Below are 25,216 nucleotides of genomic sequence, written 5' to 3'. Positions count from 1 at the left end.
AGGGGAGGAGTGGTCGGGTATAATAAGGATCAGGGGGGAGAATGGAGGAGTGAGGGCCAGTATAGGGAAGCATGGGAGAGTGAGAGTGTGGGGAAGAGACTAGATCTCATGGATGGTGTATTCACGTGGCCTGCAGGGAGCTGGGGGCAGCTACCAGAGGGCCGCTACGACCACCTATTCTTTTGACCTCTGTAACCACTAAATAGCTATATAGGCTAGTCACTTTCAACTTCAATAGTCAAAGCTTTTCCTCGCATTGAGCGATTCATCAGGACAAAAAAATGAGATGAAATAAGTGACTTTATAATAGGAATGAATGTAGGAAAAATATTCCAGACAATAATATACATGAACATGAACATTCCAGACATACAAACCAGTATAACAGGTATACCTAGTCAACGTGCATTTTCATAAGCCTACCAAGAGTCATTAATATAGTACAAAAGGGGAACGCCCCAAAATACAATTCTTCGTCTGATATTAACGTACTCGGGACATGTGACGATATTCTTTTTTGTTTTCTCAGAAGTGCCGAATTCTTTCAGTGTTTTGTTTTCCAATAGCCCCCTGACAATTGAAGAGCACTCAATGATCTCAGCAATGATGTGAAACACCTCTAGAGTTTTGTTCTTGGCTAACACATTACCAACAGCTTCAGCTTCTTCAGTGGTAACAGTGTACTCACGTGTACATACTGATGGAACATTTTGGCCCTCACGTTTTGTAGCGTCTATAAAATACAGACCGAGTGTCAGATTTTTAACTGTATTGTTTTCTCTCAATGCTTCCAAAACGGGTAGTAAATCATTTGGCGACAGTTTACGAACCACAAGTTCAATGAATTGTAGAGTTGTATTAAGCTGAAACATTTTGACCAGTTCAATAGTATCAAGCCTTGCGAGAACAAATGAGACAGTTTTACAAGGTGAAATTGTTAGCTTAGTTAGACATGTGTTAACTTGGAGTCCCTGCACTACATGATTAATGCTACTTTGGAAATTATAACACAGTGTCAATTCTTCTAGAGATGTGTCAGTCTGTAGATACTCACCAATAGCTTCATCAAAATCGTAGTCAATGTGACATGTAAGTTCAAGGCTTTTAATGGAATGTAATCGATTGTCTTTGAGATAACGTAAAACTTCACAGGCATTATCAGGACAATGCAAAGTTAGTGATTGCAAGTGCTGGGGGATACAGAAATATTCAAATTGGCCTTTCATTTCACTTTTGAGATCAACTTCTTTAAGCATCGGACAATTGAGTAGAGTCCTAAAAAACAGCTCAGATTGTCCGGGGGTCAACTGAAGACATCGCATAGTGCATCGCAGATATTGTAGGCTTAGTTTCCAGTGGCTTAAGATTGAAACTAAGTTTGTGATAGTAGACAGTTTTTGTGCATCGTCTGTTGGAAACGTTCCTCCGTTAACAGTAAATGGATGTTCAAACAGTAAATGTGGTAAAATATTCGTTTTATTCCTTTTAAACTCAGTCACGTTCAATCCAATTGAAATACACCAATTATTTTCAGTATCTGTGGGGGGTGAGCGCGTACTTTTAGAATTTGGTACCAAATGTATCACCAACATTTCAATGCTAGAATGTGCGATAAAGTCAGACAACAACTCTTCATCAGCTGGCAATACTTGAGTACATTTCAAAACTTTCAAGCTGTGTTTTGGCTTCAAAATGTGAAGTATTTGTTTTACAGTGTCTTTTAAAATGCCAAGATCTAGCTCTACTACACTTAAGTTTGGAGATTGTTGTAGAGCGTCAAATATTGTTGATGCATGTGGAATCTCAGGGCTATACCACTTTATTCTTTCCATACCGGTACTGATAGTGACTCTTTCTAATTCTGGTAGTATCTTATCACTGAGTGTACACCAATCAGGAGGAATCACATATGTGTTAGACATTATCAGATGCTTTACTCTTAAAGTAAAAGAAAGCGAAACTTTTTTGATTCCTGCTAATATCATTTCAGATTTATCCACAACTTCATGAAGTCCTTTACTAAAGTCCATTACAGTTACTTTGAAATGAGCAGAAGCTAAAACATAACCAAGTGCAAACTGATCAATTGTCTTATCATTAAATTTTAGCGGTGGTTCATACAGCACATTACAATACAAGTCCTTCATGGCTTGCACATTTTGGCTTTCATACATCCACAGAATTTGATCAATTGAGAATTTACACATTCTCTCGGCTTTTGACGATCCTTCCTCATAGTACAAGTAAGGAGATGGAAGTACACACTGTGTCCATGGGTCATTCAGTTTAGTCAATCCAGCTAAAAACAATAGAATCATTTTGTATGATCCATCAAGAGCCTTTGTTTCAAACAAAATAAACTGCTCGTGTGGAGTTTCATTTTTCCAGATGTAAAATGCGGCGAGGAACTCTTGAAGTGTTAGATGAAGGAAATTGTAAGATGGAGAACTGTTGCTTTTATTATGTAAAGGATGTACACTGTTCATGAATCCGAGTGTTTTAGTATCAACAACATCTTCCTTAAAGAAAACCAATTGTTGTTTTTCTTTTGTTATTCCCTTGTATGCAATTCGGCAGAGCTTATCAAAATGTACCTGAAGTGATGAAGGTAACTCACTCAGCTCACCACTCCAATCACTCTCTAAACATCTTTTAATCAATATTTGACAGTATTCAGTGTATAGTTCAGTTGTTGTGTTGGGGATTATGCAGCTATTGCTATTCTCATGGTTTTCTCTGTACACTTCGACTACAATTCTGGCATGAAGAGGGTTGTACATTGCACTAGAGATACGTGGATTAGAGTTAATGTATTCACGTAGTTCTGCTGGAGCCCCATCTTTGATTATTAGATCAATGTACTCCTGAATTTGTTCCAAAGAAAAACCTAAAATTTCAATGAACTGATCAACTCTTGAGCTACAAGTAACAGGTAGATCACATACAGCCCAGGGCCTAGTGGTAACAAGCACGGTACTAGCTGGCAGAAGACGTCCGGTTATTAGCTTCATAAATATGGAATCATTTTCTCTAAAGAATGGTGGCAACTCATCCAGGCCTTCCAAAATGAAAAGAACGCCCTGCCCTTGATTCTTTCGGATAATAGTATAAACACTTTTAGAAACATCAATATCTCCACATTGAAGTAGATCAACTAATTCTATAGCTTCCTGAACATTTTTATCTCTAAGTCGGAGCAATGCAACGAGGGAGTAATCTGTCCAAACTTCACCATTAGCCCATCGTCTGCACAGTTCCCATGACAAAGTCGTCTTACCTCCTCCAGGAGCCCCTTTAATGACAACTAGTTTAGAGAATTTGCCCTTTACTTTGGAAGCTATCTGGTCCATTTTAATTGACTCTCTAGGAAATCTATTCAGCTTGCCTTGAACTATTTCTGACCAGGACTCTTCCATTTCTTTTCTCGATAAACGTTTACTTACATCCGCACATTCTAGATTAACAAAATGCATAACATACTGGAGAGGATACTTGTCATCAGCAGGGAGGGATGTTGTATTGTAAATACTAGTTAAGTATATTCGATAAATTCCTATTGCTTCATCTGGTTGGATGGTGGAATGATTATCGGATTTGGATTCTGAAAATAAACATGAAGCGAAAGATAAATAATACAGTAGAATATTCAGTACAGTATATATATATGTGTATAGGTAAAAAGATTACGACTGCTATCCCCAAAAAAATGTACTCTATCACTATCCACACAACCAATTGCAACTTTCGGAGTCTTACATGAACAAATGCAGCAATCCCTGAGATTTGTCCTTTACCCTATCACCACTCACACAAACTACCGATTAGCTAACTCACTGGTTGGTCCAGGAGTCGCTGTGGATAATCTTTTCCTAGATGGCCCAGGTGAAGTATCGTCATCTGCTACAATTATATATACAATTGACTGAAGTACATAAAGATAATATAAGTGTTCGTGATGAGGTGAACTATCCATTCACATAGTTAAGTACTGTTAACTATTCATAGAAATGCTTATAGTGTGGTCTATATTGCTAGTAGCCTTACAATTGTCCTACATATCTAAGCTACGCTTTAGGCTGTGGTATACTGATATTTATCCATAGAAATGCTGGTCGAGGTTGCCTCATGACTATTTATACCTGTACATGCCTCCTCTATAGCCTCAGCGACATCATTTCGTGCAACTGTTGGTGCTCTGAGACTTTGACATATGTCAGAATAGGTGAGAGGGCCAGTCTTCAAGCGAGTAGATATCATTTCACGTAAGCAGTCCTTGTTCCTGTGACACTCATCTTTTATATCTTTGAGGGTGCCAAGATCTAATCCCAGATCAAGTCCCAGGTCTAACCAGTCTCCAGCAGCTTTTATCAAGTTCTTGTAAACAAAATTCAAATCACCGAGAGTCAGAATTGAGCCTACAAAAATTACAACCAAATGATAAGCACACAATGTCATACACATGGTTTATGCATGCATGTTCTCTGAGGAGCAATGTCATTGTGTACATTATGTATCATAAGGAGACACCGCTTACCAAGCGTTGGTCCAGGGTTTGCTTCAACATCTCCTGATTGTAACAGTAAGCGGAATATCAGTAACAGTATACACAGACTGAGAGTGGGGGGCAACATCAGTCGATTAGTACTCTGAACTATCACTTGGAACTTGGTCGGTTTTTCAAAAGCTAAAAAGTAAGAGTGATTATTGTGGCAGTAAATATATAACTGATTACCTGATGAGGTTGAGTTCCATTGTTTCCGAGGGTTCCATCTCACCAAGCAGGCAGTGATGAGTGAGTAGCAGGTGATAAGCACAGCTGACAGAATGAGAACGGCTAGTGCACTCCCCCTCCATCCCAGCTCACAAGGAAACACTCCGGTCCAACTCAAGTCAACCACAGGGCAAGCAGGACGTGGGGGAGCTGTGTATAGAGTTGCATAAATAATTATATTCATGTGCTGTGACATCACAAGTGTGGTCATGACTCCGTGAATACCAAGCAATGCACTAAGGTTGTTTAAAACTGACCTTTATAAACTATATGTGGCCTATGTCCCGTAATATGCTCGGTATAATTATACCAAAGTGTATAATTATGATAAGAAATGTTATGCAATTATTGGTGAGTATGCTTCACTGACTTACAGGAAAAAGTTTGTAAGAAGAGTATGTATCTGACGGTGACAATAATGAGGTAGAGTTGGTAGAGGACAGGGGTGATCAACACAGAGGCAAGGCAGGCTCTGAGCTGCCAACTAGGCTTAGGGAAAACCAGGGTAACATCGTTGTCCAGATCAATTGAGAGATAACGGGCATGTCTCTGAGATGTCATCTTCATGGTTCTGTCAGAAGACCATGCAACTGTGCAGCTCCAAGATTCAAGACAAATAGTTGCTGAGAAGCTTTCAGAACAAATAATCTTTGTTTATATAGCCTGACTACGAGACCCTCCCCTTTTTTGCATTAATTATTTCTTTAATGATCTTTACCGTATCAGACAACAATTTGGCTTGGAGTTCTAGTGTCTCTTGTGTCTTGTTCTATGGCTGAAGTTGCTTCTACTGAGCAGCTCCCAGTGAAAAACTGGGTCAGGAATACCTAGTCAAACTGGACAAGAGCTTCACCTTCCCCAGGGAGAACGCCTATCACACCATCAAATGTGAGTCAGAGTTTCTTTAAGTCGATTTCTAGCATACTAAAAAAATAATATTGCCATGCATACATAGAGTTCATCTCCTTCAGTGAAGGATTATATAAACCGGTATGGTGAGAAGACTGTAGTGGTGTGTCTCCATACCCTTAGCCTTAATATAATGTCTAATGTAATTTTTACCAAATTTGTACACAACACTGATGTGAATCATTTAGTGACTGACATTAGTATTGTTGATGGCCACTGTATCAGTAGCCTCGATCCCAGGCCGCACTTCACCAGGGAAGTGGGCCTGGTATCGACTGCTTGCGCATGCGCTCTAATATCCCCCGGTATCTGGGGGCTTTGGATAACATCGTATATGCTCAGTAAAATAATGACATCATAATGGGCGGAGTACTGCAGGACAGGTGTGTGAGGTGTGAGGGCTTGAGGGGTGTGAGGTGTAAGGGTGTGAAGTCATGGAGTGTATTAATTTAGTATCATCAATATTAGGGTGCTTCCCTACAGTGTGCATGTGTATTGCTAGCAAAGATAGTTTTTTGGTCCGTGTACTGTTACTCAATCATTACCCGAGGCGCGCGTGGGCAGCCACGGGTATAGTAGTCTGTTGGTTTATTTGTTTGTGATGGGCTTTTCTACTCATCTGGGTACCACAGCTCTGCGTTTACAGCATGGATAGCCTTCACACAACAATATAAATAATGGTAGATTTTTATGTTAAAGCTTCTTTGTCGAGCAAAAGCTAAGAAGCTTGAACTTGCATGTTGGCAGCTAGCTAGCTACATGTGGCCTTGATTACATAGTTGCAGCTGAAGTGATCCGTACCAGGAACAATTGAGTAGAAAAGCTAAAATTGTGACTGGTTGTTGGCTGACTCTGGATCCTATATACTCCAGCCTGGCAGGACTCTCTAAGTCTAAGACTCAAGGCTTCTTTGCTGTGATCCCAGTCCACAGTGTATGTCTAATGTGACATGTACCACTCAATGTTTCAGCATGCCTCCAGTCTGGTTTAGTTTTATTGCTCTTGAGTTGCTGTACTAGTCATACATCACTACATGCACTGCATTAATCACTCTTTTGGTTTCTTTATTATCATGTCACCAGCCAAGGGTTTGCACTTTAGTGCTCTAGTTGTGATGTGATTGGTTGAAGGCACATATTCGTACTTATAGATAGATTTTAGTGCGTATCTTGTGTTAGAAGGTCAAGGCCATTATTCACATACTTAGGAATAAATTCATTTGGTTTGCTATACTCCCCTTTGAGACCTCATACTTTGACACTGATCCCAATAAGGGGAGGGTAAGCGCCAGTCGTCTGGCTGTTCAAAGTGTGGTTGTAGATCAGAAGGTCAGGGCCATTATTCATAGATTTAGGAATAATGGTTTGCTGTACTCCCCTTTGAGACCTCATACTTTGACACTGATCCCAATAAGGGGAGGGTAAGCGTCAGTCGTCTGGCTGTTCAAAGTGTGGTTGTAGATCAGAAGGTCAGGGCCATTATTCATAAATTTAGGAATAATTGCTGTATACTCCCCTTTGAGACCTCATACTTTGAATGTATTCACACTGATCCCAATAAGGGGTGTGTGCGCCAGACTAATCAGAGTTTTATCTAGTAGGGGGCGGGGCGGAAGCTTACCCCCCAAAAATAGAGGGGAAAATAGGGAAGAGAAGGAGTTTGAGTACTAGACCCAACAATATCTAGACATGGTCTTTTGCTTAGAGGATAATTGGTCATCATCCATCATCTAGTCTTACCACAAATCTATTCATTGCTTTTGGTGGTACATGTGGTTTCTGGTGTATAAGGAGCACAATTACAAGCCAGCATACCAAGAGTAGGGCTGTCCCAAAAAATTTGCCTATTAGAATTTCTCAATTTTTCTTCCTATTATTCCCAGGTAATTATTCTCATTGAAAAGCCAACATGCACCATAAATAGCAATATTGCAGCCATATAAAACTAAACAACTGATATGTGTACTGCACTTACATGATATTATTGACCTCTATGACCTCATACTGACTCTATATACCTATTATTCTAATTTTTTAGCCTCACCTATTATTCTCCTAGTTGGCATCAAACAATTTTGTAACAGATGTCAATCATGTAGGCCGACTTACCTATTTGTTACCATACAAGCGATATCTATACGTGCCAATTACAATAATTACATATCTATTATGAGGTTGATTGCACACAACTAGAATAATTGGGACAGTCCTAATACCAATTAAACAAGATGATGACTCAGAGGATCTATTGATGCCCTTTAATTATGCCCTTGCTAGAAGGAGATTTGCCATTGGAACTACATGGAGTAACTGTTACCACTAAATCATTCGTGTCCAAATCTCTTCTCAGGTCAATAGGAAAAAAAAGTTACATGGAGTTGCCTGTCTGCACATTGCCAGGAGTACATCACTAATAGGCACCAACAACTAACAATATAGGGGGTGTGGTAGCCAGAAGTTGGTGTGGCCTCCAATTTTTCGTGCTAGCGCGCATGGTTTCCTCCTCCAAGCTTAAAATCCTAGATAAAACCCAGTCAGTCGATAGTTTTTGGTCCGTGTACTGTTTTAAAGTTACTCAATCATTGTGATGTGATTCGTTGAAGGCACATAAATTATTCTCATTTTCGTACTTATAGATAGATTTTAGTACATATCTTGTGTTAGAAGGTCAAGGCCATTATTCACATACTTAGGTCATTTGGTTTGCTATACTCCCCTCATACTTTGACACTGATCCCAATAAGGGGAGGGTAAGTGCCAGTCAGTCTGGCTGTTCAAAGTGTGGGTGTAGATTAGAAGGTCAGGGCCATTATTCATAGATTTAGGAATAATGGTTTGCTGTACTCCCCTTTGAGACCTCATACTTTGAATGTATTCACACTGATCCCAATAAGGGGTGTGTGCGCCAGACTAATCAGGGTTTCATCTAGTAGATGGGGGGTGGGGGGGGGGGGCGGAAGCTTACCCCCCAAAAGAGAGGGGAAAATAGGGAAGAGAGGGAGTTTGAGTACTAGACCCAACAATATCTAGACAGGTCTTTTGCTAGAGGATAATTGGTCATCATCCATCATCTAGTCTTACCACAAATCTATTCATTGCTTTTGGTGGTACATGTGGTTTCTGGTGTATAAGGAGCACAATTACAAGCCAGCATACCAAGAGTAGGGCTGTCCCAAAAAATTTGCCTATTAGAATTTCTCAATTTTTCTTCCTATTATTCCCAGGTAATTATTCTCAATGAAAAGCCAACATGAACATGCACCATAAATAGCAATATTGCAGCCATATAAAACTAAACAACTGATATGTGTACTGCACTTACATGATATTATTGACCTCTATGACCTCATAGAGGTCAATAAATATCATGTAAGTGCAGTATTAAACCTCTGACTCTATATACCTATTATTCTAATTTTTTAGCCTCACCTATTATTCTTCTAGTTGGCATCAAACAATTTTGTAACAGATGTCAATCATGTAGGCCGACTTACCTATTTGTTACCATACAAGCGATATCTATACGTGCCAATTACAATAATTACATATCTATTATGAGGTTGATTGCACACAGCTACAATAATTGGGACAGTCCTAATACCAATTAAACAAGATATGACTCAGAGGATCTATTGATGCCCTTTAATTATGCCCTTGCTAGAAGAAGATTTGCCATTGGAACTACATGGAGTAACTGTTACCACTAAATCATTTGTGTCCAAATCTCTTCTCAGGTCAATAGGAAAAAAAGTTACATGGAGTTGCCTGTCTGCACATTACCAGGAGTACATCACTAATAGGCACCAACAACTAACAATATAGGGGGTGTGGTAGCCAGAAGTTGGTGTGGCCTCCAATTTTTCGTGATCCTAGATGAAACCCAGTCAGTCGATAGTTTTTGGTCCGTGTACTGTTTTAAAGTTACTCAATCATTGTGATGTGATTCGTTGAAGGCACATATTCTCATTTTCGTACTATAGATAGATTTTAGTACATATCTTGTGTTAGAAGGTCAAGGCCATTATTCACATACTTAGGTCATTTGGTTTGCTATACTCCTTTGAGACCTCATACTTTGACACTGATCGCAATAAGGGGAGGGTAAGTGCCAGTCAGTCTGGCTGTTCAAAGTGTGGGTGTAGATTAGAAGGTCAGGGCCATTATTCATAGATTAGGAATAATGGTTTGCTGTACTCCCCTTTGAGACCTCATACTTTGAATGTATTCACACTGATCCCAATAAGGGGTGTGTGCGCCAGACTAATCAGGGTTTCATCTAGTAGGGGGCGGGGGGCAGAAGCTTACCCCCCAAAAGAGAGGGGTAAATAGGGAAGAGAGGGAGTTTGAGTACTAGACCCAACAATATCTAGACATGGTCTTTTGCTAGAGGATAATTGGTCATCATCCATCATCTAGTCTTACCACAACTCTATTCATTGCTTTTGGTGGTACATGTGGTTTCTGGTGTATAAGGAGCACAATTACAAGCCAGCATACCAAGAGTAGGGCTGTCCCAAAAAATTTGCCTATTAGAATTTCTCAATTTTTCTTCCTATTATTCTCCATTATCATTGAAAAGCCAACATGCACCATAAATAGCAATATTGCAGCCATATAAAACTAAACAACTGATATGTGTACTGCACTTACATGATATTATTGACCTCTATGACCTCATACTGACTCTATATACCTATTATTCTAATTTTTTAGCCTCACCTATTATTCTCCTAGTTGGCATCAAACAATTTTGTAACAGATGTCAATCATGTAGGCCGACTTACCTATTTGTTACCATACAAGCGATATCTATACGTGCCAATTACAATAATTACATATCTATTATGAGGTTGATTGCACACAACTAGAATAATTGGGACAGTCCTAATACCAATTAAACAAGATGATGACTCAGAGGATCTATTGATGCCCTTTAATTATGCCCTTGCTAGAAGGAGATTTGCCATTGGAACTACATGGAGTAACTGTTACCACTAAATCATTCGTGTCCAAATCTCTTCTCAGGTCAATAGGAAAAAAAAGTTACATGGAGTTCCCTGTCAATGCACATTGCCAGGAGTACATCGCTAATAGGCACCAACAACTAACAATATAGGGGGTGTGGTAGCCAGAAGTTGGTGTGGCCTCCAATTTTTCGTTCTAGCGTGCGTGGTTTCCTCCTCCAAGCTTAAAATCCTAGATGAAACCCGGTCAGTTGATAGTTTTTTGGTCCGTGTACTGTTTAAAGTTACTCAATCATTGTGATGTGATTCGTTGAAGGCACATTTTCGTACTTATAGATAGATTTTAGTGCGTATCTTGTGTTAGAAGGTCAAGGCCATTATTCACATACTTAGTTCATTTGGTTTGCTGAACTCCCCTTTGAGACCTCATACTTTGACACTGATCCCAATAAGGGGAGGGTAAGCGTCAGTCGTCTGGCTGTTCAAAGTGTGGTTGTGTAGATCAGAAGGTCAGGGCCATTATTCATAGATTTAGGAATAATGGTTTGCTGTACTCCCCGTTGAGACCTCATACTTTGAATGTATTCACACTGATCCCAATAAGGGGTGTGTGCGCCTGACTAATCAGGGACGGAAGCTTACCCCCCAAAAGAGAGGGGTAAATAGGGAAGAGAGGGAGTTTGAGTACTAGACCCAACAATATCTAGACGGTCTTTTGCTAGAGATCATCTAGTCTTACCACAAATCTATTCATTGCTTTTGGTGGTACATGTGGTTTCTGGTGTATAAGGAGCACAATTACAAGCCAGCATACCAAGAGTAGGGCTGTCCCAAAAAATTTGCCTATTAGCAATTTTTCTTCCTATTATACTCAATCATTGTGATGTGATTGGTTGAAGGCACATATTCGTACTTATAGATAGATTTTAGTGCGTATCTTGTGTTAAAAGGTCAAGGGACAAGGCCATTATTCACATACTTAGGAATAAATTCATTTGGTTTGCTATACTCCCCTTTGAGACCTCATACTTTGACACTGATCCCAATATGGGAGGGTAAGCGCCAGTCAGTCAGTCTGTTCAAAATAGCTGTATAGCTTTATCATAGTACTCTGCATAATTACCCGAGGCTGTGCCGTGGCCAGCGGGTATAGTAGTCATCTGGTTTGTTTGTTTGTGTGTGGCACAAGAGTCTGCTTCTGCGTTTACAGCATGGATAGCCTTCACCCAACAAGTTAATACGTAGTTGCAGATTTTGATATAAAGCCTCGTTGTCGAATATAAGCGAGCAAAACTAAGAAGCTTAAACTTGCCCGTTGGCAGCTAGCTAACTAACTACACGCGGCCTTTATTCGAGGTACCCTACTTATTTACAGCTGAAGTGATCCGGTACCAAGAACAATGGAACAGGGTCGCTAATAGAAAGCTATAGAATTATGATTGTGGTTGTTGCTTATAATTATTATCCTAGCCCCAGAGCATACCTCACAGGAGCTATACTGAGACTCTAGGCTTCTTTGCTGACTTTGCTGTGATCCTAGTCCAGTGCACTACTAAACTCCATTCTCAAAACTTTCAGCCTCTAGACTTTAATTGCTCCCGTACGTTACTTGCTGCTTAGCCTGCTCACATAACACCCTTAATTCTGATTTATGTGAACAGCCGAGGGTTAGCACTTAGTGCTCTAGTTAAACTTAACGTACTGAAGTTATGGCTGTTGAAAGATACATGTATGTTTAACTACAAACTCCCCTCCGTTTGTTCAATGGTTTGGGGGCTCTTTCATCTGCTATAACTTAAATTCCGGGTATCCAATTTCAACTCTTTTCTGATTTTCTGAAAGCTTAGAAAGAGATCTTTCATATTTGAGAGATAAAAAAGTTATTTCTGCTGCTACCCCTCACACACCCACCCACACACCCACGCACACACACATACATGCAGGGATGGACGCAAGTGATGATGAATGCGTACGCTGACCTTATGTTCCAGTTTGGAATGGCTGACGAGAACCAAGCCGATTACATTTATTCAAGGACCAACACCATCAAAGCTGAACGGTTTTACGATGGCTTCAAGGTACACACACTATACACAGCATCAGAACTCTAGTCACAGAGGCAACTCTAGTACTCAGTACCTGTACAGGAACCAACTACTGAAGCCACTGACTAACTACAATGTATGTGCATCACGTACCCCCTCTCGTCCACCAGGGTCCAGTACCTAGCAGTTAGGGAACATTGTAGCCAGCTGTGTGCTTGTCTAAGCTATTACTCAACGCAGCTGTTACGGTTTATTCGGTGGCCAATTCACAGAAGCTCAGCATCCAAAATCCATTTCACATTCTCAAAGTAGGTATAACATGTTTTTGCCGACTGTTGCAGATTTTTGATACTCTGCTCAACGGAGATCTGATACCGTATCCTACGTACTTGTACAACATCACTGGATCCACCAACTACTACAACATTCTCAGGACCTCGCTAGGTATACACGTATGTTGATAGAGTATGTCAGAAAGTGTTGGATAGAAATATACACGTACACCCCCCCACACGCACACACACATTTCTTGTTCTCACCCCCCCCCACACACACACATTTCTTGTTCTCACCCCCCCTCCCCACACACACACATTTCTTGTTCTCACCTCCCCCCCACACACACACATTTCTTGTTCTCTCCCCCCCACACACACAAATTTCTTGTTCTCACCTCCCCCACACACACACACACATTTCTTGTTCTCTCCCCCCCCACACACACACATTTCTTGTTCTCACCTCCTCCCACCACAGACACACATTTTTGTTCTCACCCCCCCCACACACACACATTTCTTGTTCTCACCTCCCCCCCCACACACACACATTTCTTGTTCTCACCTCCCCCCCCACACACACACACATTTCTTGTTCTCACCCCCCCCCCACACACTATTCTTGTTCTCCCCCCCCCCACACACACACACACACATTTCTTGTTCTCCCCCCCCACACACACACACACTTCTTGTTCTCCCCCCCACACACACACACATTTCTTGTTCTCACCCCCCCACACACACACACACACACATTTCTTGTTCTCACCCCCCACACACACACACATTTCTTGTTCTCATCCCCCCCACACACACACACATTTCTTGTTCTCACCCCCCCACACACACACATACATTTCTTGTTCGCATCCCCCCCACACACACACACTCCCCTTCACAGGTGTGGAAGATAGGAGATGATGTTGCCGGGTATGTGAGGACAGTGAACAAGTTTATGCAGGTGGTCGTGAGAGGGGGTGGGCACATTCTTCAGCCGGAGAGAGCACTCAACCTCATCCAGAACGTCCTATAATCAACCTCAGCCTCAGGGGTACAATGTATTTACGTTCAATGTATTTACGTTCAAGGCCCATACATTTAGTGAAATTACTGAGCGTTCTAAACACATGCATTCCAATAATTCTACCGGTAGGCCTTTTAAACAGCTGATACTACGTTCCTTTCTAGCCCATTTTTGACTCAGGAAAAGGCTATAATTATACAACAGACACTGTAATAATCTGCTCCAGCAGTACTCACATGGATTGATTTTATGCATGCGAAGTAATCTCCTAACTATAATTATTGTACCATTACCTTTACTTTACTTTACTTACATGTACACTGCATGCTCTGCTGCAGGCCTCGGCGTTCACTCCGCAACAGCAGAACAACATCAGACCTCGTACCATGTCTCAACTACGTAAGTTCATGCACCACACAATCTATCGTCCTTTCACACAACGCAAGAACTGTGTGTGTAGCTATCAATAATGAATGCACTGTAGTCTACACTAGGCAAATTCCTTTAAATTACAACCTTATAGTGTTGTTTTGTCGCAAAAAAATTAACTCTACTGAATTTTTCTCCCCCACACTATATATTAATGAGAGAGAACTGGCTGTGGTATCACGAGACTAAGTGAACTCATTACTGCATCTGACCTTGGTGCATTTGTATAATTATGTATGTGTACCTCTTTGTATGGAATCTTTATCAATGTCAATGATCTTTCCATGGTTTACTATATTGGGTAATAATAGGAAGTAAACATTATTGTCCACATTAATTTTGTAATCTTACAATAATTACGAACAAATAATTAGATCTATGCATCAGCCCAAGTATTTAAAAAAACAGAGATAGATGTAAATGATACTTAAAAGCACGAGTGTTCCTGTTAAAAGTGCTGCCTGTTCAATTCCGAAACCGGTATAGTCCAACAACCAGCTCAGTGTCAGGACAGCTAGTAGTGGAATCAGCCATACAAAACAGCGACACCGTGTCCAACTCCTTCTATCGTTACATGTACATCTACGTCCATTGATTAGTACAGTGCCATCAGCATACGTTTCTATTTTTGTATTAGCTCTTTCACTGCTTTGCCAATCACCAAAGATCATCTCTGAGTCAGGGATAGATGTCTGTAGTGCGATGATTTAAAAGTGTGGCTAATACGGTAAATACCTCTTCATGTTCTTTTAGCTATACCACTTTGTTTTAATAATACGGTAGCAGCTAGCTTGTGGTCGATACAACTTGACCATGAGCAAGACCCTCCCCGTTTTTGTGCTGTACCGAGGGCGGCTTGACCATACAAACACAAGACCCTCCCTGTTTTTTTGCAACACTATATTCAATTGTTTCATCAATGATCTTTACCGTATACCACAATTTGCCCTCAAAGTGCTCGAATCTCCTGTCTTGTTCTAGTTGTATGGCTGAAGTTGCTTCTACTTAAAACTGGGTCAGGAACGAGTCAAACTGGGCAAGAGCTTCACCTTCCCCACGAAGAATACTACCATCAAAAATGAAGTGAGCAGTCACTGTGTAGATGGGCGTGGCTCTGGGGGCGGGCCACGCCCATCTAGTCACCGTGGTGGTACACTGGGGTCAGAGGAGGAATGCCAGTGTCAAAAGGTCACTAATTAAAACACCACGTGGCCCTATGTTTTACATGTAAAACTGAGTTTACCCTCGCGCCGCTGAGTTTATACACCATTAATAGATTGATCCTCTTTATAATCACAACAGAAATCGGTTGAGCTATTGCGCCCCAGAGGAATCAGCTTGAGAGAGGAGATCCAGGATTTAATTGCAACCTTTGACCTTTTATTGCATTCTTCAAAACCACAAGATATAGAAATTAGCCTTCCGTGGCTAGGGTATAAATGTTGATGTACTGGCTTGCTGCACTGGATAGATCTAGGTATAGTAAGCTTTCCAAGCAGGCAAATAAAGAACAGAAGCGCTAAGCTGCTATATTCAGCAAAGGTCAAGAACCCAGAACAAGAATGTTTAATCTTTCATTAAACGTGACCCTATTGACCCTGGTATTCCTCCTCTGCACTGGGGTACTGTACAACTAGCCCAGCATCATATCACACACTATTTGCTTATCTCACAGCAATTGAGTTAGATCCATTAGTAGGTTTCTAGGGAGCAAACTTAATAAGCAAGTACATGTAGTTGTGTAGTTATAATTATGAGGTCTCCAATCAGCTATTTTATTGTGAGGCATGTTTGCCAATAGAGAGGTGGCCTCCAAACACATAATTATATGCTATGGAGATGTTGAGTGGCTGTATTATAGAGGGTGACTACAATAGACAGGTTTGACTATAACTACAATCATTCTGCCCCCCTCCACTTCCACACAGGCTGAGTGGACTGATGTTGTGGCCCAGTTCAGAGGACCCAAGAAGCCTGTCACTAAAGAGTGTGTGCTCATCATAGACACTGTGTCTGGGGAGGCAGTACTGGAGGGGATCAGTAACAACATCCAACTCAAGGCCATCAGGTTATTAGTAGGACACTCAGGCAGAGTCAAGTGTATTATGTGTGTACACTAACCACTAGGACACCTCTATAATTATTACAGCCCAGGTTAATGGAGTTGCTTGCTTATAATTATAGACAAAATCTACTGTAGCAAAAGTCACTAAGGGCACCAAAGTGTAATAGCTCCCCAATGGTTTGGGGACTCTTTTAGCTGCCTTAACTTGAATTCCTATGTATCCAATTTCAACGATTTTCTGATTTTCTGAAAACTTAGAAAGAGACCTTTCATATGATGTACTCAAAGTTCATAATAGCCCATGGTCCAAATGACAAATTATAGCCCCAACGAAAGTTTGGATTTAAACACATAATTTGAACGGTCTCTTTCTAAGCTTTCAGAAAATCATAAAATGTTGACATTGGATCACCAGTACTCAAGTTATGGCTGTTGAAAGATTATGTTCAATTACAACCCCCCTCCGTTTTATTCCATGGTTTGGGGACTCTTTCAGCTGCCATAACTCGAATTCAATTTCAACACTTTTCTGATCTTCTGACAGCTTAGAAAGAGACCTTTAAGATAAAAGTATTTTGCCAAGTTTATTTCTGCTGCTACCCCTCACACACACACACACACACCACATCTATTTAATGCCTGTTGCCCATTCCCAACACTCCCGTCGCCACCACAAAACCTTTAGACAATTCCTGAGGTTTATTATCATAAAATCACCTCAACCAAGCAACCTACATTTATACAGTCACAAGATAAGACACCCACACACCCACCCACACACACACACACACACACACACACACACACACACACATACAGTTTGGAATGGCTGACGAGAACTAAGCCGCTTACATTTATTCAAGGACCAACACGGCTGTGCAGTACATCAAAGCTGAACGGTTTTACGATGGCTTCAAGGTACACACTATACACAGCATCAGAACTCTAGTCACAGAGGCAACTCTAGTACTCAGTACCTGTACAGGAACCAACTACTGAAGCCACTGACTAACTACAATGTATGTGCATCACGTACCCCCTCTCGTCCACCAGGGTTCAGTACCTAGCAGTTAGTGAACATTGTAGCCAGCTGTGTGCTTGTCTAAGCTATTACTGAACGCAGCTGTTACGGTTTATTCGGTGGCCAATTCACAGAAGCTCAGCATCCAAAATCCATTTCACATTCTCAAAGTAGGTATAACATGTTTGTGCCGACTGTTGCAGATTTTTGATGCTCTGCTCAACGGAGATCTGATACCGTATCCTACGTACTTGTACAACATCACTGGATCCACCAACTACTACAACATTCTCAGGACCTCGCTAGGTACACGTATGTTGATAGAGTATGTCAGAAAGTGTTGGATAGAAGTATACAGTCCTGTTTGGAGTGGTATATACTCTTTTTACCTATACGTAGTGTACTGAACATTCTACTGTATTATTTATCTTATGTTGGTACATACTTAACCAGTGTTTGGTTAAAGGGCCCTGTTTGAGTAGCTAATTGAATTTGGGGAAGTCCTGGACTATACAATTATCTCTATTGTGGTCATGTACTGTGTTAGAGGACATTGAGAAGCTGTGTGCATGGCAAATAATGGCAAGAAAGATTAGCAGTAATACATGCTGCCCCTCCCCCAAGCCATAGTCTAGCCTGCCACCCTGTTTGAACTGTACACTGGGGGAAACACTGACTTAAGTATTGTAGGGTGTTGTTGAAATGTCATGCCCTGGGGTGATTGGTTTCTCCCTGTGTGTATACTTGTGTAAGGAAACCAATCTATAGCTGTCACCCCTTGCAAAGGCAGACCAACAGTGGCTATAATAAAGAGGTGGTCTGGTTCAAACACATGCTATGGAGACTCTGAAGCTTGTTAACCTGGCTGTATTGTAAAGGGTACCTGATTATAGGCTGACCACAATAGACAAGTTTCACTGCATTTAATTTAGTTACAGTATAAGAACTGTAGAGGGCAATTGCTGACATTTTGGTCATGCAAATTGATTATTTAAGACAGTTCTTCACATGCAATATTTCTTATTCGTCCAGCCTCCCCTGATTTTAACTACTACGTTCCCTTCATCAATACCACTGACATCAGACGAGCCATTCACGTCGGTAGTCTCAGCTATGGCTCTCAGTCTGAAGATTGTGTTTTCAAGTGTTTCGTACAATGTCATACTATGGTGTGCTTATAATGAGTGAATATTGTCTTTGTTTAGTACATACAAACGGTCTCTTTTGCATTATAATAATGTGGTGACTGTTAGTGTAGCCCCTCAGGTGCTCCTGTACAATGGACAGCTGGACATCATTGTGGGGGTTCCCCTTACGGAGAGCATGTTGCAGGTACGTCGGGAAGACACGCCTACCTCAAGGCTTACACACAAGTGACTCCATTGTACACCTACAGTATGATAATTATTCATTAAAGGTTGCTAGTTTTGTATATGTTCTTACCTCCCCCCCCACACACACACACACATTTCTTGTTCTCACCCCCCCCCCCACGCACACACACATTTTTTGTTCTCACCCCCCACTCCCCCCCACACACACACACACACATTTCTTGTTCTCACCCCCCCCCCCCTACACACACACACACACATTTCTTGTTTTCACCCCCCCCATACACACACATTTCTTGTTCTCACCCCCCCTCCCACACACACACACACATTTCTTATTCTCACCCCCCCCCACACACACACATTTCTTATTCTCACCCCCCCCACACACATTTCCTCCCCTTCACAGGTGTGGAAGATAGGAGATTATGTTGCCGGGTGTGTGAGGACAGTGAACAAGTTTATGCAGGTGGTCGTGAGAGGGGGTGGGGACATTCTCCCGTTTGACCAGCCAGAGAGAGCACTCAACCTCATCCAGAACTTTGTGAACATGCAATAGCCTATTATAATTATGTTGTCTGGAAATGATTGTGCTTCAAGTGTAAAGATAAAAACTATATAGTGAGTTCTAGAATCTATAATTATAGTCGTGTCATTTAATAATTATGTTGTTTTAAGAGAATTATAATTTTATGCAAATTCAATGAAGCGATCAAAAACAAGAGACATAAACATAATAATAAGAACAGTTTACTTTTTGCCTAAAAACTGCATGGGTCAGGAATTGCAAATTAAGATACCTATATATAAAAAGATAATTATAAGAGCCATAGATAATAAACAAGATGGAGTGTATGATGTTATATAATTATAATTATTATAGAACAGTTTTACTTTCTGCCTAAAACTGGGTCAGGAATGGTATACACACAAAATAATTATGCTGTATAAGATAGCCACCTAAACTTAGTACACAATGCATATTAATGAAAAGGGGTAATGTTCAAAAACAAAATTCTTCGTCTGACATCAAGATACTCGGGACATGCGACAATGTTCTTTTTTGTATTCTTAGAAGTGCCGAATTCTTTCAGTGTTTTGTTTTCCAAGAGCCCCCTGACAATTGGGGAGCACTCAGTGATCTCAACATCGAGGTGAAACACCTCTAGAGTCTTGTTCTTGGCTAACACATTACTGACAGCTTCAGCCTCTTCAGTGGTAACAGCGTACGGTGTAAATGATGTCACATACAGGCGGAGTATCAGGTGTTTAACTGTATTGTTTTCTCTCAATGCTTCCAAAACGAGTTGTAGATCCATTAGCAAGTTCATATCAACCGTAAGTTCAATGAATTGTAGAGTTGTATTAAGTTGAAACATTTGGGCCAGTTCAAGCGTTCTGAGATCATAATCTGAGTCCCTTTTTTTAATATTAATTATAAAATTATGATGAGGTGAAATAGTTAGCTTAGTTAGACATGTGTTAACTTGCAGTCCCTGCACTAAATGACTCATGCATATGCTACTCGGGCTACTTTTTAAATAAATAAAATTCAGTGTCAATTCTTCTAGAGATGTGTCAGTCTGCAGATACTTACCAATAGCTTCATCAAAATCGCAGTCAAAGTAACACATAAGTTTAAGGCTTTTAATGGAATGTAATCGATTGTCTTTGAGAGAATGTAAAACCTTACAGGCATAATCAAAACAACGCAAAATTAGTGATTGCAAGTCCTGTGGGTTAAAGATATATCTAGATATGCCCTTTATTTCACTTTGAATATCGAGTTCTTTAAATATCGGACAATTGAGTATAGTACTAAAAAACTGCTCAGATTGTGCGGGGGTGAACTGAACCAGGTAAGAGCATCGCAGATATTGTAAGCTTAGTTTCCAGTGGCTTAAGATTGAAATTAAATTTTTCATAGTAGACAGTGAAAAGATCACATCTGATCTCATAAACGTCCTTTCTACTTCGCTATTGGTAAATGAATGTTTAGACAGTAATTGTGGCAAGATTTTTGTGTTATTCCTTTTTAACTCAGTCACGTTCAATCCAATTGAAATACACCAACTATTAGTTTCTGTGGTGAGTGAGCAATCTGTGGGTGACTCTGGTATCAATTGTATCACCAACATTTCAATACTAGAATGTGCAATGAAGTCTGACAGCAACTCTTCATCAGCTGGCGATACTCGAGTACATTTCAAAACTTTCAAGTAGTGTTTTGGCTTCAAAATATCAAGTATTCGTATCACAGTGTCTCTTGAGGTGCCAAAATCTAGCTCTACAACACTTAAGTTTGGAGATAGCTGTATGGTGTCAAATATTTTTAATGCCTCAGGCCCATCAAATTCATCGTCAATATCTTTTGATCTACTGATAGTGACTCCTTCTAATTCTGGTAATATCCTATCAGTGAGTGTATGCCAAAAACATGGAATCTTGAATGTGGTAGATATTTTCAGATGCCTTACACTTAGAGTAAAAGAAGGCAACACTTTGTTGATTCCTGCTAATAACATTGATATAGCCATACCATTATGTAACTCAAACATGTCCGTTAGAATTACTTTGAAATGAGCAGAAGCTACAACATAACCAAGTGCAAACTGATCAATATCATCATATAGCGGTGGTTCATACAGCACATTACAATACAAGTCCTTCATGGCTTGCACATTTTGGCTTTCATAGATCCACAAAATTTGATCACTTGAGAATTCACACATTCTCTCGGCTTTTGATGATCCTTCCTCATAGTACAAGTAAGAAGTTGGAAGTACACACTGTGTCCATGGGTCATTCAGTTTAGTCAATCCAGCTAAAAACAATAGAACCATCTTGTATGATCCATCATGAGCTTTGGTTTCAAACAAGATCAACTGCTCGTGTGGGGTTTTATTTTTCCAGACATAAAATGCAGCAAGGAACTCTTGAAGTGTTAGATGAAGGAAATTGTAAGATGGAGAACTGTTATTTTTCTTATGTAAAGGATGTACACTGTTCATGAATCCGAGTGTAGTGCTAGCATCAACAACATCTTCCTTGAAAAAAACCAACTGTTGTTTTTCTTTTGTTATTCCATTGTACGCAATTTGGCAGAGCTTATCAAAATGTACCTGATGTGACGAAGGTAACTCACTAAGCTCATCGCTCCAATCATTCTCTAAACATCTTTTAATCAAAATTTGAGAGTATTCGGTGTATAGTTCAGTTGTTGTGTTGGGGATTATGCTATTGCTATTCTCATGGTTTTCTCTGTACACTTCAACTACAATTTTGGCATGAAGAGGGTTGTACATTGCACTAGAGATACGTGGATTAGAGTCAATATATTCACGTAGTTGTGGTGGAGCCCCATCTTTGATCATTAGATCAATGTATTCTTGAATTTGTTCGGAAGAAAAACCTAAGATTTCGATGAACTGATCAACTCTTGAGCTACAAGTAACAGGTAGATCACATACAGCCCAGGGTCTAGTGGTAACAAGCACGGTACTAGCTGGCAGAAGACGTCCGGTTATTAGCTTCATAAATATGGAGTCATTTTCTCTAAGGGATGGTGGCAACTCATCCAGGCCTTCTAAAATGAAAAGAATACCATGCCCATGATGATTTTGTATGATAGTAGTAGCAACAATATTTTTGGAAGCTTCAGTATTTTCACATTGAAATAGATCAACTAATTCTACAGCTTCCTGAACATTCTTATCTCGAAGTCGGAGCAATACAACGAGAGAGTAATCTGTCCAAACTTCACCATTAGCCCATCGTCTGCACAGTTCCCATGACAAAGTCGTCTTTCCTCCTCCAGGAGCCCCTTTAATGACAACTAGTTTAGAGAATTTACCCTCTACTTTGGAAGCTATCTGGTCCATTGTAATTGACTCTCTAGGAAATCTATCCAGCTCGCCTTGAACTATTTCTGACCAAGACTTTTTAATTTCCTTTCTCGATAAATGTTTACTTACATCTGCACATTCTAGATTAACAAAATGCTTAACACACTGGAGAGGATATTTGTCATCAGCAGGGAGGAATCTTGTATCGTAAATACTAGTTAAGTATGATCGATAAATTCCTATTGCTTCATCTGGTTGGATGGTGGAACGATTATCAGATTTGAATTCTGAGAATAAACATGAAGCGAATGATAAACAATAATTATAGTGGAATCTTCAGTACACTACGTACGTATATAGGTTAAAAGAGTGCGACTCCAAACAGTACTGTATAATTCTATCCCAAATTTTCTTACATACTCTATCACACAAACTATACCAATTAACTAACTTCTGGTTGGTCTAGGAGTCGCTGTGGAAATATATATTTTTAAAAATGCGCGGTAATCCTGAGATTGCCTTTTCTCAATCCATGCACTCACACAAACTACTGATTAGCTAACTCACTGGTTGGTCCAAGAGTCGTTGTGGACAGTTTTGGCTTCATAGGTGGCCCAGGTGAAGTATCCTCATCTAAATTAAAGTAAGTAATTGGATAAAATTGTCCTATTGAAGTATTATAATAGTAAATTACATTCCTGGCTTTAGGCTGCGGTAACTACATATAGTTACGTATAAGTATACTAATTCTATCTACAGTTATAGTGTGGTCGAGGTTAACCTCATCACTATTCATACCTGTACATGCCTCCTCTATAGCCTCAGCGACATCATTCCGTGCAACTGTTCGTGCTCTGAGGCTCCGACATATGTCAGAATAGGTGAGTGGAGGGCCAGTCTTCAAGCGAACAGCTAACATTTCCCGTAAACAGGTTTGGTTCTTGTCTCGATGTTCATCTTTTATATTACTGAGGGTGCTATGACCTAATCCCAGGGAAAGTCCCAGGTCTAACCAGTTTCCAGCGGCTTCTATCAATTTCTCGTAAACAGAATTCAAATCATCGATAGTCAGAATAGAGCCTACAAAAAACAAAAACAAAAATACAATGGCATACACATGGTTTAATACAAGTTTTATATGCATACATAAAGAGACATTTGCTTACCAAGCGTTGGTCCAGGGTTTGCTTCAACATCTCCTGACTGTAACAGTAAGCGGAATATCAGTAACAGTATACACAGACTGAGAGTGGGGGGCAACATCAGTCGATTAGTGCTCTGAACTCTCACTTGGAACTTGGTCGGCTTTTCAAAAACTAGAAAATAAGAGTGATGTTTATAATTATTGTGGCAGTAAATATATAATTGATTACCTGATGTGGTTGAGTTCCATTGTTTCCGAGGGTTCCATCTCACCAAGCAGGCAGTGATGAGTGAGTAGCAGGTGATAAGCACAGCTGACAGAATGTGAACGGCCAGTGCACTCCCCCTCCATCCCAGCTCACAAGGAAACACTCCGGTCCAACTCAAGTCAACCACAGGGAAAGCAGGACGTGGGGGAGCTATGTAGAGTTACATAAATAATGATATTCATGTGCTGCATGTGACATCACAATTGTGGGTCATGAGATTCCGTGAATACCAATTAAGCAATACACTAATGGCTGTTCCTTAAGTGTAATTGTAGCCCGTAATATGAGTAGAGTACAAGTCAGTATTATGAGACCTCTATAAAATTAATGTTTCTGACCAGTTAATGTCTTGCAGTAATCAGCTAAATAACCTGTTCACTAACTACTATAATTATGGTCAATATGCATTGTTATAATTATGTCTGCATAATAAGCAAAAACATTAGTGACAGTGCTTTGTTTGCAGCTAATGCTAGCATTAATTTAGTGTTTAAAGTGGTTTGGGTATTATGAGACAGGGGGGTATTATGAGATAGGGGGAGACAGGGGGTATTATGAGACAGGGGGGTATTACGTGACACCATTGCTAGTGATTAATTTTAACCTTAATTGGCTGTTCTAACATAATATCTGATAATAAAATAATTATAGTGATTATTCTGCCTAGTATATAATTCTGCCTATATACAGTTACTCTTGTTTTAACAATGAATTTTACTTGGCACCCACACTTAAATTTAGTCAATTAACAAACTGTTGCAGTATCTCTGTCAACACAAGCATACAACTCCAAATTTCTCTACTCTATGACAAGTTATGTTATGCAATTATTGGTGAGTATGCTTCCCACTGACTTACAGGAAAACGTTTGTAAGAAGAGTATGTATCTGATGGTGACCATAATGAGGTAGAGTTGGTAGAGGACAGGAGTGATCAACACAGAGGCAAGGCTGGCTCTGAGCTGCCAACTAGGTTTATGGAAAACCAGGGTAACATCATCGTCCAGATCAATTGAGAGACAACGGGCATGTCTCTGAGATGTCATCTTCATGGTTCTGTCAGGAATAGACCAACTGTGCCAGCTCCAAGATTTAATGTTGTGGTTGAAGCTTAATTC

At 40.2% G+C, this 25,216-nt stretch overlaps 3 protein-coding genes across 4 annotated transcripts; 1 reads left to right on the top strand and 2 right to left on the bottom strand.

Moving 5' to 3' along the window:
• Window positions 1–223: 223 nt before the first annotated feature.
• LOC135347390 (uncharacterized) lies at window positions 224–5,338 on the bottom strand. The gene is made up of 6 exons (XM_064545359.1): window positions 5,146–5,338; window positions 4,733–4,921; window positions 4,535–4,684; window positions 4,140–4,415; window positions 3,835–3,900; window positions 224–3,601 (listed from the first exon to the last, which is right to left on the bottom strand). Exons 1-6 carry the CDS (start codon window positions 5,336–5,338, stop codon window positions 420–422), a joined length of 4,056 nt encoding a protein of 1,351 aa, XP_064401429.1. The 3' UTR covers window positions 224–419.
• A 177-nt stretch (window positions 5,339–5,515) lies between these two features.
• On the top strand, window positions 5,516–19,546 carry LOC135347408 (probable serine carboxypeptidase CPVL). Of its 2 annotated transcripts, XM_064545406.1 has the most exons (10): window positions 5,547–5,659; window positions 10,705–10,889; window positions 12,587–12,721; window positions 13,030–13,132; window positions 13,871–14,020; window positions 14,332–15,505; window positions 16,351–16,490; window positions 17,307–17,405; window positions 17,712–18,840; window positions 19,252–19,546. In XM_064545406.1, the coding sequence occupies exons 3-5, from the start codon at window positions 12,602–12,604 to the stop codon at window positions 13,888–13,890; spliced, it is 243 nt and encodes an 80-aa protein (XP_064401476.1). In that variant the 5' UTR covers window positions 5,547–5,659; window positions 10,705–10,889; window positions 12,587–12,601; the 3' UTR covers window positions 13,891–14,020; window positions 14,332–15,505; window positions 16,351–16,490; window positions 17,307–17,405; window positions 17,712–18,840; window positions 19,252–19,546. The 2 variants fall into 2 exon arrangements, with proteins under 2 accessions (XP_064401475.1, XP_064401476.1); XM_064545405.1 differs by lacking the exon at window positions 10,705–10,889 and having other exon boundaries at window positions 5,516–5,659.
• LOC135347393 (uncharacterized) lies at window positions 19,518–25,150 on the bottom strand. Its single transcript, XM_064545363.1, has 6 exons — window positions 24,958–25,150; window positions 24,061–24,249; window positions 23,854–24,003; window positions 23,486–23,767; window positions 23,255–23,320; window positions 19,518–22,974 (listed from the first exon to the last, which is right to left on the bottom strand). The coding sequence occupies exons 1-6, from the start codon at window positions 25,148–25,150 to the stop codon at window positions 19,826–19,828; spliced, it is 4,029 nt and encodes a 1,342-aa protein (XP_064401433.1). The 3' UTR covers window positions 19,518–19,825.
• Window positions 25,151–25,216: the final 66 nt, after the last annotated feature.

The sequence above is a fragment of the Halichondria panicea genome, chromosome 14, assembly GCF_963675165.1.
Source record: "Halichondria panicea chromosome 14, odHalPani1.1, whole genome shotgun sequence".
Taxonomy (NCBI): Eukaryota; Metazoa; Porifera; class Demospongiae; order Suberitida; family Halichondriidae; genus Halichondria; species Halichondria panicea.
Note: the sequence above shows the minus strand (reverse complement) of the source record. Positions and strands in the feature narration are given on the sequence as shown.

Bases quoted from the DNA above. Each gene is read 5' to 3' on its own strand.
- LOC135347390 (XM_064545359.1), bottom strand. From the start codon at position 5,338: ATGAAGATGACATCTCAGAGACATGCCCGTTATCTCTCAATTGATCTG. The intron at 4,922-5,145 runs GTAAGTCAGTGA...CTCTATACACAG, and splicing joins CTTCTTACAAACTTTTTCCT to CTCCCCCACGTCCTGCTTGC. The intron at 4,416-4,534 runs GTAAGCGGTGTC...TAATTTTTGTAG, and splicing joins AAACCCTGGACCAACGCTTG to GCTCAATTCTGACTCTCGGT.
- LOC135347408 (XM_064545405.1), top strand. From the start codon at position 12,602: ATGATGAATGCGTACGCTGACCTTATGTTCCAGTTTGGAATGGCTGAC. The intron at 12,722-13,029 runs GTACACACACTA...CGACTGTTGCAG, and splicing joins GGTTTTACGATGGCTTCAAG to ATTTTTGATACTCTGCTCAA. The intron at 13,133-13,870 runs GTATACACGTAT...TCCCCTTCACAG, and splicing joins CATTCTCAGGACCTCGCTAG to GTGTGGAAGATAGGAGATGA.
- LOC135347393 (XM_064545363.1), bottom strand. From the start codon at position 25,150: ATGAAGATGACATCTCAGAGACATGCCCGTTGTCTCTCAATTGATCTG. The intron at 24,250-24,957 runs GTAAGTCAGTGG...AACTCTACATAG, and splicing joins CTTCTTACAAACGTTTTCCT to CTCCCCCACGTCCTGCTTTC. The intron at 23,321-23,485 runs GTATGAATAGTG...ACTTTAATTTAG, and splicing joins TATAGAGGAGGCATGTACAG to ATGAGGATACTTCACCTGGG.